The sequence below is a fragment of the Phoca vitulina genome, unplaced genomic scaffold, assembly GCF_004348235.1.
Source record: "Phoca vitulina isolate PV1807 unplaced genomic scaffold, GSC_HSeal_1.0 scaffold36, whole genome shotgun sequence".
Lineage (NCBI taxonomy): Eukaryota > Metazoa > Chordata > Mammalia > Carnivora > Phocidae > Phoca > Phoca vitulina.
In genome coordinates, this window is record NW_022589739.1 from 12,661,242 (window position 1) to 12,673,888 (window position 12,647).

The following is a 12,647-nucleotide window of genomic DNA, read 5'->3' on the forward strand; positions in this document are numbered from 1 at the left end:
CCTGATCATTATCAGTGTGATCACCAGCCACAGGCTTCTCAGCTAGGCGGGCATACAATTACCACCATACAAATGGAGCAGATATACCAAGCCCACAGCTCAGGCCCTAATACCTGTCTGTCTTTTCTAGGGTCACTGGAAACCCAGCAGGGTCAACCTACCTAACACAGGACAAGGCGTAGGGCCCTCCTGATCCAAGGCAGAGTTTGGGTAACAGAATGGAGCTTTGGGTAGAGGGAAGCTCTTAGGGCAGACATTCTGACAGCCCCTCGGAGGTGGGCAGCTGGATCATTTACTGCTTCTCTGGGCCAATGACAAGGAGAGACAACGTGGGTTACTTGAGAGGTCGGTGTAGGATCAGAGGAAGAGGCCAGCCTGGGGCTGGGACTATGGATCAGTCTTGGCTTGAAGGAAATAACTGTGGGCCTGATCTACAGAACATGCCCAACCCTGGGCGGTAAACATCCTGAGGACAGAGCCTAGAAAGAGCATGTGCTGTATTGTGAGAGCCTCACCCAGCTCACAGGTGAGGAGACTGGCACTCAAAGAGGCCGAGTGAGTAGCCAGAGTTGCATGGCTGTTAAGTGGCAGACCTGCTCTCGGACCCACGTTGGTCTAATTCTCTCCATCCCAAGTCCTCCTCCCTGCTCCCTCCAACTTCTGGGAGCTTCACATCTTACGGGCTTGAGAAGCCGGGGAGAAGCAGGAGGTCAGAGAGGAGCAGGCAGCCTGCTGGGAAAGGGCCATGTAAGAGGCAGAGGGAAAACACTACGATGGCAGCGGCAGTGCTGGCCCCTGTGGACGGGAAACTCCAGTAGGAGATGCTTTCTGAGCTCTCCGCCCACGTAATGTCTCTCCCATGGGCAACTCCTCTCTTCAACCCCCAAGAGCTCCCAGGGTCTCTCCTCCCTCCACCTCAGCCACAGCCTTGGCAAAGAAGTGGGGGGCTGCCACCCTCAAGGTGGTGGCTGAGAGTGGATGTCTGTATCCAGACACAAAAGGGCAGCCTAGTGTGGTTTGGGCCTGAGTAGTGGGGCCTGTGTGTTCAAAAAAGCTTTCCTCAGCTCCTGTGTGTGGCTACAGGCAGCCTTCTGACCTCTAGCTGGTGAGGCAGCTCTGGTCGTGGACTCCTTTTATCTGCTGCTGAGGTCAGGCCCCTGATGAGGGGCTCATGACCACCGCATGAGTCCCATTGGTGTGTGAGGAGGATGGAGATCAGGCTGGGCTCGCTGTGTCGCAGGGGTGGCTGCCTTCATTTTTCAATTACTACTCTAATTGGTGTCCTAGGGCTGAAATGCCATTCCATGTCCCAAAGGAGTACCACAATACAGCCTGATGTCTTCTTTTATCAGTGAACCTCTATCAGGTGCTGTCTTTCGCAGTACTGGATCGCATCTGGTGGGACCAAATGCTTCGAGAGAAGGGGTAAGCAACATGAATGGGACAGAGACACTGTAGGGCGGAGGTTTTTAAACTTGAGCTGAGCATCAGAATCACCTGCACGGCCTGTTAAAACACAGATTGCTGGGCCCTAGCCCAGAGTTTTTGATTTCACAGAGTTTGGGGTGAGGCCTGAGATCTGCAATTCCAACAAGGTCCCAGAGGATGTTGATGCTGCTGGTCCAGAGACCATGCTCTGAGAAGCACTGCCTTAGGGGATATCTTGTTTAAGCTGGGCATGGGTTACTCTGCCCTTGCCTCATCTGTCTGAGGTCACCTTCAGAGAGTCATGCACCCGAGTCACAGAATAGAGGTGAGCCCGCCACCTTGAGCAGAACCTTAGTTTTTTATTCTCTCTAGTGGGGTCTGCATGGGCAGGAGGGCAGTTAGCGTAGGGGTTATACCAGAGAGCAGTCTGGCTCCTAGTATGGGACATAAGAGCTTCTAGGGTCGAGAAGAAGGTACTTAAGACTTGTTCAGGATGTCTTCCCTAAAATTGAGCCAGCTGTTGACAAACTATACTGAAGAGTGGCAGAGTTCCAGGCTGGGAGACAAAAGATAGAAGTTTTAGTTCTGGCTGAGTTGCTACATTACAAGTGATGGACAAGCTCCTGTTCTCTGGGTCTTAGTCTGCTCACCTGAGAAGTGGGGGATGGGGACAGTGGACCAGATGAAGTTCAGAGTTAGAGCACAGGAAAGCAGCCTGAGTGATTATTATAAGTGCTCTGTATCTCAGCCTCCTCATCTGTAAAATGGGGATTTGGGGCGCCTGGGTGGCTCAGTCGGTTAAGCGTTTGCATTCGGCTCAGGTCATGATCTCAGAGTCCTGGGATCAAGCCTCGTGTTGGGCTCCCTGCTTAGCGGGGAGTCTGCTTCTCCCTCTCCCTCTGCCCCCCAACTCATGCTCTCTCTCTCTCTCAAATAAATAAATAAATATCTTTAAAAAAATGGGGATTTAATGGTACTAACCTCACGGGGTTGTTATAAGGACTAAACGACAACACATGTGAAGAGCTTATCACAACGCCTGGCACACAGAAAGTACTCAACAAATGTTAAGTTGTAATAGCCACCTCTGCACGGTACGGTGACAGCAGGATGTACACCTCACGACAGCAGACCACGAGCCACCCCGCCCTCTTTTGGTGCTGCCTGGCATCCTGATACTCACCAGCACCCACTGTGGCGATGGCATTCTCCTGGCCAATGATGTGCTCCTTCAGCCGCTGCTCCAGGGGAAAGCGGCGCCGCTCCTCAGCCTCACGCTTCCGTTGCTTCTCCTGGTACTGTGGGGAGAAAGAGAAGGTGGCTCAGGAGTGCCGGGCCCAGAAGGATCGTTTCATTCTACACTATAACCCAGGGGCAAAAAACACAGGTCTGGGGCTCCAGGGGTCCTGATGCACACTCTGGCTCCTGGCCACTGGAGGCTGGCCCAGTCCTTCCCATTATCCCTTTGTCCTAGTCCTCACCTTAGGTGGCCACTGCTCAGGAGTCCTGGCTCACCCTGCTAGTAAAATAAAGTACTGCTAGTAGATTAACCCTTGACTCTGGAGTCTGACAAAAGACCTGGGTTTGAATCCCAGCTTTATCACTTACAAGATGTGCTTATTATCTGGAGCAAGTTACTTCCTCTCAGTTTTCTCATCTGTAAGTTGGGGATTAAATATGATGATATACATAATGAGCTGGCATGCACTGTAAGTGCTTAACAAATAGAGGTTCTTTCCTTTCACTTATCCTCTTGAAAATCTTTTTGGTTTTTACTCTCTCTCTTTCTTTTTTTTTAATGTAAGTTCTATGCCCAACATGGGGCTTGAACTCATGACCCCGAGATCAAGAGTCACACACTCCACCGACTAAGCCAGCCAGGTGCTCCAAAAACCTTTTTGGTTTTTAAACCAGAGCTATGAACACCCTCCACTTCAATGATATTGCATTTCAATTAAACACAATTATTCTGCAATTGCCATGTGTCTGGCCCTGTGCATGCCATGATGGAAATGGTAGGGTGGGGAGAAGGAGGAGGACTGGAACCTAGGGGGTTCTAGTTGCTGCTGAGTGCCTGGTGTGTATCTGGCCCTTGGCTTGTTGGTCCACTTTAGAAAAGGCAGAAGGAAGGCGACCTGAGTGTGATTACACTACAAGGGAAGAGAGGAGAGCCAGGCCTGCCCTCAGGGAGCTCTAAGTTGGACAGGGAGGTGAGGCAGGGCTTGTACACAAATACCTCTCAGGTGGTTATCAACCATTTTCCTCCAAAGCATGCATGCCTATTTCTAGCTTGTACCTATCACTAAAAAACAAACAAACAAAAAACCCAAAAACTTCCCACTATTGAAAACAAATTTGTTGGGGCGCCTGGGTGGCTTAGTCGGTTAAGTGTTCGACTCGACTTCAGTTCAGGTCTAGATCTCAGGGTCGTGAGTTCAAGCCCCGCATTGGACTCCATGTTAGTGTGGAGCCTGCTTAAAAACAAAAACAAAACAAAAACCAAATTTGTTCCATGTTTGTGAATCTGTCCTCTAAATCGATTATGAGCTGCCTGAGGGCAGGCACTATCTTTTACTCACTGCAGAAGTCCTGGCACTGTGAAGGCAGCTAGCTGGTGAATGTTTGCAAAATAAATCTAGTGACAGATAAGAAGAGGAGAGAATTAACAGCTAAACTGGGTGGCACAGGAGTCCAGAGAAGGGAAGGATACGCAAAGCCAGGAACATTGTGGGGAGGCTTCTGGGTGACCGGAGGCTTGAAGAAGCTGTACTACTGGGTTAGGCAGGAGATGTGGGACTATCTGGAGGCCAGGCAGGGAGGGTGAGTGTGCAGGTCTGATGATAAAGTGCTCATGGAGCCAGGTGGATGGGGGAAGGAAGCAGGCCTTGGAGTGGGACAGAAAGACCTGGATCTTAGGGAGGCTCCTTTCCCCTAAGACCCCGTAACACTGACAGCTTTCTAGAAAGAGACCTGCCGAGGTAAGGCCCTGTCACAAAAGTTGTGGCTGCAGATTGCTCTTGCAGGCAGAGTGGATGAAAAATACCTGCTGCTTGGGCAGTGTTTTCCTGTTACGGTAGTGACCTTGACAGAAGTTAAAAAAAATAAATAGCAAACAATCCAATTTTGGCTGTTGCTATCAGTCTGTAACTGAAAGCTCCCATCAGTCCTGGGTTTCATATGGAGCAATAATTCGGCGCCAATCCCAGTGGAGCGACGCTTGCCGGCTGGAATCCAGAGTGTCACTGTGCTGCTCCCTCAGGCACCACATACATCACCTGGCTCTGATGACTCCACCATATATCTGCCGCCTCCTCCTCCCTGCCCACCCAGCCCCTCTCAGCACTTGGGTCCACTGGGCTGGAAGGTTCTGATGGGGAGATGCACACATCCTGCCTGGTCCCGCACTGGGTAGCAGCCTGGCCGGCTTGGAGTCAGGCAGGCCACGAGAGCAGCTTGAAGCAATGGAAGCTGGCTGCCGAGGGTTTGCCGGGTCTGCTTCCTAACTTGCCCTCAGTGATGGGTCTCAGAGTCTTCCTGCCTCTGGGCCTTTGCTCATACTGCTCCCTCACCACAAAGTTTCCTCTATTCCCATCTACCTCTAAGTGCCCTGGTGATCTCAACTTAAATACCACATTGTCTAAGGAGCCTGGTGTAAGGCTTCACGCCTGCCCCGGGCACCTCCAGAGCACTTATTTAACTGCCTGTTTGTCTCTCCTTCTCAACCATGCAGTCCTCAGTGACAAAGGCCAAGTCTTATTCAGCTCCACAGCTCTATCACAGCACAGGGCCTGGCTCCCAGGAGTCAATGCATGCTGCCAACTGAATGAGGTTAACTACTGGTTGTGGAACTGCTCGCTGAGTGCCAGGCACCGTACAAAGGCACTGCACTTTACATACAGTGTCTCCTTTAAGCCTCACAGTTGTCCCTGTGGGAAGTTCGGCTCCTTTTTTGGCTCACAGCGGGGCGAGTTGTATGGCAGAAATAAGCGGCTTTGCTCCAGACAGACCTGAATTCAAACCTCACCTCGTCCACCCTCTGGCGAGCTGACCCTGGGGAAGTTAATTCACCTCCCTGAATTTTCCTCATCTCTAACATGGAGACAGTAACTCACACCACCTTGCAGGATCCTGGTGGGATGCTGGTGAGGATTAGGTGCGATAATATACACAAAGAATGTGGCAGAGTCTCTGGCACAGAGCAAATGTATAGGCATAAGTGGTGGCGTGAGGGACTCAAGTGGACAGCACAGGAGCTGGCCCCTGACAGGCCTTTGGTAAATGTTGCTTCTCTCCTCCTTCACTGCATTTTGATAACTATCTAACCCACTGCTTTTTTGGGGGATGAGGTGGGGGCACTGGAACCCTTTTACCTAATTTAAGCTGTATGGGCTCCACAGATGAAGAATTCTCTGGCTCAAGCAGAATCTAGGAGCGTAGTCCACTTAGATGTCCCCACTGCCCCAGAAATGGCTCCTTCCTGAAGAAGCCTAGGTCTGAGGGTACCATCTCAATACCAACTGGGTTCTGGGGACACCTCCACTGCACAAGGCAGCTCATCTCTCTGCCTGTCAGTTTTCCGTACGTGGTAGAGAATTCTGCCTCTAGGTGCTTTCCATGCACTGATCTACGGGGCCTCTTAGAACATATCTTTTTCCTCTGTCATAGGCAAACATGACTTTTCTTGCCACTCTGTTGGTTTGGGTATAAACTCTTTGGTCTCCCTAAGTCTTCTCCAGGGAAATTTTTTATCTCCTATAACTCCTCGGTGTCATGATTTTAGGTGGTTTTAGTATTCCTGTTATTTTCTTGGGCAAGGAGAAAGGGTCCTCAACTTCTACAGGGGTGAGTATGGGGGAAAGGTTATACTGTGATCTGGCTGGTTTCTTTTTCTTTTTTTAATTAATTAATTAAAAATTTTTTTAAGACTGTATTTATTTATTTGACAGTGAGAGACACAGCGAGAGAGGTAACACAAGCAGGGAAGAGTGGGAGAGGGAGAAGCAGGCTTCCCGCTGAGCAGGGAGCCCGATGTGGGACTCGATTCCAGGACCCTGGGATCATAACCTGAGCCGAAGGCAGATGCTTAACGACTGAGCCACCCAGGGGCCGAAGCAGACTCTCTGCTGAGCAGGGAGCCTGATTCTGGACTTGATCCCAAGACCCTGGAATCATGACCTGAGCTGAAGGACTCTTAACTAACTGAGCCACTCAGGCACCTTCCCTTTTTTTTTTTTTTTTTTTTTAAATTTAAAGATTTTTTTTATTTTTTTGGGGGGGGGGGAGGGTGGGGAGCGCATGAGCGGAGGGAGGAGCAGAGGGAGAGGGGAAGCAGACCCCTCGCTGAGCATGGAGCCTGACCCGGCCCCATCCTGCAACCTCGAGATCATGACCTGAGCTGAAATCAAGAGTCAGATGCCCAACTGAATGAGCTATCCAGGCACCCGTGGCTGGTTTCTTAGGAGCTTTCTAGATTGTCCTGGGAAAGATCCAACCTGTGGCCTAAATCTAGGCACATCCTCATTCTCCCCCCAACCTGGAACCCTAAATATCTATTCAGAAAAACTTCTGAAAAGGATCAGACTTTTTTTTTTTTCCTTAAGGATTTTATTTATTCATTTGACAGAGAGAGACACAGTGAGAGAGGGAACACAAGCAGGGGAAGCGGGAGAAGGAGAAGAAGCAGGCTTCCCTCAAAGCAGGGAGCCTGATGCGGGGCCCGATCCCAGGACCCTGGGATCATGACCCGAGCCGAAGGCAGACGCTCAACGACTGAGCCACCCAGGTGCCCCTGGGTCAGACTTTTTGATAAAAATATATAGGATGCTGGGATTAAACCAGGTTAAAGGTTACTGCTTTATGCTCTTTTCCAAATGCTTAGCACAGAGTTTGTATTTTAAAAAAATGTGTTGAATGAATGAATGGCTTCTTAAGGCATTAGCTATGAGCCCAGGCTTGTGAAAAGCTAGCTAATGGAAGAACTAGAAAGGAAAATACTTGGTCTGTATATATTCTATTTGGAGGAGGAGAGAAAGATGGGAGAATGCACTTGGTAAGGGCTCCTACTACTGTTCCTGGCTTTTTTTTTTTTTTTTTTAAAGATTTTATTTATTTATTTGACAGAGAGAGACACAGTGAGAGAGTGAACACAAGCAGGGGGATTGGGAGAGGGAGAACTAGGCCTCCTGCTGAGCAGGGAGCCTGATGCGGGGCTCGAACCCAGGACCCTGGGATCATGACCTGAGCTGAAGGCAGACACTTAACGACTGAGCCACCCAGGCGCCCCTGTTCCTGGCTTTTTAAGGAGATGCAGAGGAAGCCTACAGGGACTAAGGACAAGGCCCTGCTTCGACAGGGTTCCAAGAGAGGAGAAGATAGGGCAGGTGACCCACCCTGTAGAAGCAGAGGGCACTGGGCTGAGAGGCACTAGGAAGAAGCCACCCAGGAGAGCAGGAGTGGGGGAGTGATCATCTTAATAAAAGCCATATGCAATTAGCTTCAGAAGCCCTCACCTGGAGCCAGCAGCAACCAGCTCCCCATGCTGCATCTTGGCTGGATAATCGTGGCCACTGGTTTCCATCATTCTTGATTTAATATGGCACCCCTCCTGGCTGTGAGTGCATTTACAGGAAAGGGCTGGGAGGCTGGGGTGAAGCCTAGCTAGGCTCTCTCAGAGGTGGGTGGCTGGGATGAGTCGTTCTTTGGGGAGGGTTACAGAGAGAAGGGGTAAGTCAGGCAACCCTATTATTGGGTATCCCTCAGGGAACAGGTCTGACAATGAACCTGGCAGTGTGTTCACCGAAAGGGCAGCTGAGGCAGGGGTGGGAGTGATGAGTAGGCAGAATGAGGTCCTGGGTAAGAATGTGGTAGGTATGGAGGAGGGAAGAGAAGAAAGGCCAACCTACAATTTGCCTCTCATGGGAGGTCAGGGCCACAGAGCCTACTGGCTGCTTTCAGATACACTCATATATGCCCCATCCTCCTGACTCTGACCTCAACTAGCATCACAGGGTTTCTGCCATGTTCTGAAGCTGGAATGACAGAGAGGACTGGGCAGGAAAGTCACCACAGGGACCAGGGGGCAACAGATAAGACTGGGGTCAGGGGATGATGGAAAAAAACCCTGAGTGCAGGGGATGATGGTAAGAGGAGCCCAGGAGGTCCAATAAAGAAGCCTGGGGAATGAGAGAGGCACCCAAGGGACTTGAAAATCTCTTGAACTAGCTCATCAAGTATACATCCCTGTAGAGGAAGTCAGGAACAGGGCAGGTGTCAGTTCTACCACACTTGGTGACCATTATGTCAGCAACCCGGATTCCATTCTCCTCTTTTGCAGCCCCATCCTCCTTGCTTCCAGAGTGATGTTTTAATATGTAAATCAGATCATGTCATTCTGCAAATAGCTGGGCTGATCCAAGGACTGGTGAGAGAAGGTTAAGAGGGGCAAGGACTGGCTCAAGTGAGAAGATGAGTTGTGTTCTCAGTGCATCCTATCAGGAGGCACGGGATGTTGATTATCCTACAACTGGTGATGTTAACTTTGATCACTTGGTTAAGGTGGTCTGTGCCAGGTTTCTTTACTACCATTTCCCCCTTTGTAATTCCTAAGTATCCTGAGGGATGAGGATCTGAGCCTATGTAAATAACCCTGTTACTCCTCAAACTCCCACTCACTAGTTTTAGCATCGACTGCGAAGTCTCACCTGATTGGGGACTAGCTGTTCTAATCCTCATGGCCCTAGGAAGTTCAGAGTATCTCCTCCTCCCCTGTACAGAGATGAGATAAATTAAAACAAAGTTCCTCTGGTAGCAAGTAATAGAGACAGAATGCTAACCCTTGCAGTCTGGCTCTAGAACTTGCACTTGCCACCTTGCAGGTAAGAAAAGACCTGTTCCCTGCCTTGGGGAGTTCAGAGTCTGTTTAGGGAGATGAGATTTAAAACACAAATCTCCTATTCCTACTTTTAGCACGGGGTTATCTAATGATTTTACTGAAAATAAACACCAGAAGGTGTTCTTGCCAGAAATGCATAACCTGAATTTAATCATAAGGAAACATTAGATGAACCCAAATTGAGGGACATTTTACAAAATAACCTGCTTGAACTCATTAAATGTCAAGGTCATGAAAGACAAGGAAAAACTGAGGAACCATTCCAGGTTAAAGGAGACTACTAAAGAGACATGAAACTAAATCCAACTTGGGATCCAGAATTCTCTTTTCTTGTAAGGATAATCATTGGGACAACTGGTAAAATGTGAATAACATCTGTAGATTAGTTAATATCAATATTAATGCCCTGCTTCTGAGGACTGTACCAAGGTAAGTAAATGTCCTTGTTTTTTAGGAAACACAACTATTTAGGGGTAAAGGGGCATCATGTGTGTAACTTACTCTTAAATAGTTCAGAAAAAATTATGTATCTCTCTCTATATAATTATATATTATATATAATATTTATATACCTCATAAAGCAAATGTGATAAAATTAACAATAGGTAATGTGGGCGAAGAGTTTACAGCATTCACTGTACTATTTTTGAAATTATGTAAAAATAAATCAGGATAATGCTTACCCTTGGGGGATGGGTAGTGACTGGAAGAAGTATAAGGTGGGTTTCTGAATATAATGGTCTATTTCTTGATCAGATGTGTTTAGTTTGTGAAAATTCAGTGAGCTATATACTTGCAATACATGCACCTTATAAAAGTATATTTCAAAGTTTTTAAAAAGTTAAAAACAAAAGAGAGAGCAAAAGCTTGTCTCCATAAAGCATACAGCTCTGTGTCTAGCCCACAGTAAACCTGCAATGAAGGTCAGATGGTAAGGCCAAGCATAGGGCTAGGCGTGCAGTATGTTGGCACTTGAAATGAGATGCAGCAGGGAGCAGGCTGGGCAAAATGGGGAAGGGGTATCACTTCACCCTAAGACAGGAGTAAGAGAACCCTCTTACCCTCTTGTGTACCTCACCCCTTCTCTCCTAGAGGGCTTTCCTCAGCTCTGATGGGAGCACCCAGGCTTACAGCCCAGAATGCAGGCCCAGGGGAGCACTGCATCCCCAGCTACCCCTGAAGCAAATGAAAAAATATAGATATAGGAAATGTGCTTGTGATTCTGTCACTGGGATATGCAAATAAAATATATATGATAGGCTTATCTGCCTAATATTCCTGCCAATTCATTCTCTGGGTGTGATTAAAATGAGCAATAAATTCCTCGTGAGTCTCGGTGGAATGAGGATTCGGGAGTGGAGATGCAGGCTGGCATCAGCACATCCCCCTCAGCTGAATATTCATCATGGAATAGCTCCCCATATTTTTGTTTTATCTGCCATCACGTACACAAAGATATATTTCTACCTCTCTCCTTCGTCTCTTAGTTAAAACATGAAAATGGTCTAAGCTTTAAGTATTAAACTCTCCATGTAGTAAAATCCTTCAAACTGAGATCACAAGCTACCTTCTCTATGAAGCCTGCCCTGCTCATTCTGCCTGGAGGTGGTCCATGCTTTCTCGGAGCCCCCACAAACTCTCTGCAGACCACTCCTAACGTACAAATCAGTCTGTGGGTATCAGAGCTAAGAGCGCCTGCCTCTCCCCCATCCTCCTCTTCTAGGCGGCCAGCTCAGAGGACAGGCGCTGGGCTTCATCTACCTCTGAATCTTCTCAGGGGGCCCAAGGAAGCTACTGCACAGAGAATGCTGAGAAACTGAGCAAACTGACAGTAAGGAGAAAATCATTTAGGCCACTTAAGGTGACAAAGATTCTTAGATAAGTGATACATTTTAAAAGGCAGAATGAAATCAAAGATTAGGCTTATGGATAACTTGAAAATGGGAAAATTATCAAGAAATAATATTAAGCAGAGCACCTGGCTGGCTCAGTCGGAAGAGCATGCAACTCTTGATATCAGGGTCACGAGTTCAAGCCCCCACACTGGGTGTAGAGATTACTAAAAAAATAACTTAAAAAAAAAAAAGACTATTAAGTGGAAACCGCCCCCCTCCAGATTCCAAATATGGAACTAGGATCATAACTCAAACACCTTCAGGGCCAAGTAGGAAATATAAATGTCTGACAGGCCAGCACATAATATAATAAGGAGTTGAGGGGCCTGTGGCTGGAGAATCCACACTCCCAACCGCCAAGGGGTCACATTTTTTAAATAAATTCTTGGGTGGCAAAATAAAATATGGCTGCCAGTTTGAGACTCCTATATATACAGTAGGCTATCAATCAGGTTAAAAAAAAGAGGCCAACTATATATAGATAGATAGATAAGGTCCAGAAAAGGCAGATCTAATATCATAAAAAGAAATCCTCTCATTCATATCCCAATAGTTACTTACAACAACTTGACTTTCTGTAAGTCATCTGCTTTCTTTTCTTTTTTTTTTTAAAGATTTTATTTATTTATTTGACAGAGAGAGAGATAGTGAGAGCAGGAACACAAACAGGGGGAGTGGGAGAGGGAGAAGCAGGCTTCCCGCTGAGCAGGAAGCCCGCGACGCAGGGCTCGATCCCAGGACCCCAGGATCATGACCTGAGCCGAAGGCAGCCGCTTAACCGACTGAGCCACCCAGGCGCCCCTCAGCTTCAGTTTTCCTATCTGTAAAATGGAGGTAGTAAGAGCTGCTTCAAGGATTTGTTACAGAATTAGAAAAAATACAGAGAGCACCTGGCACAGTGCCTATTATTCACTCGGGCACTAGCCTTGTACTAACATGGCCAACATTAAGCCCCTCTAAGGCAGCCAAATTTAGTTAAGGGTCCCTCAGCAGCCCTAACCCCTCCACCTATGCTGGCACTAAGAGGCCTGCCCTCTGTCATACCACTGAACACACCATGGGCTCTCTTGGCCAAGTCCAGGGTGTGCTCTCATGGGACAGCTATTGTGCCTGAGAGGGACGACAGGAGTGCAGTCCCTGAGGTTATCTGAAACATGTGTAGGGATTTCCTTAAGACACCTGAGGAAACTGACCTGACCTCGAGGGCTGCTCCTAGGGGTGGAAAATCTGAACAGAGAGGAAGGAAGTGCTTGCTCTCTAGGAACCTTCACTCTTGCTAGTCCCAAGCACTCCTCAGGATGTGCTGTGAAAGCCCATCTCCCTTCCTACCCTGCCACCTTCTCTGGAAGAAACTACCACAAGATAGTTACTAAGGATCCCAGGGAGACAAACTGTATGGTTAATGCTGGTTGCCAGATATTTCCAGTTCTCCC

General features: G+C 48.1%; 1 protein-coding gene across 2 annotated transcripts in view; it reads right to left on the minus strand.

Annotated features, from left to right (window-relative positions):
- Positions 1–12,647, minus strand: part of CLPB (caseinolytic mitochondrial matrix peptidase chaperone subunit B) — a 141,030-nt gene that overhangs the window by 23,536 nt on the left and 104,847 nt on the right. For both annotated transcript variants that reach the window (XM_032426995.1, XM_032426994.1), the window contains one exon: positions 2,612–2,726. In XM_032426995.1, coding sequence (XP_032282886.1) covers positions 2,612–2,726 — 115 coding nt within the window. The remainder of the gene's footprint in view (positions 1–2,611; positions 2,727–12,647) is intronic.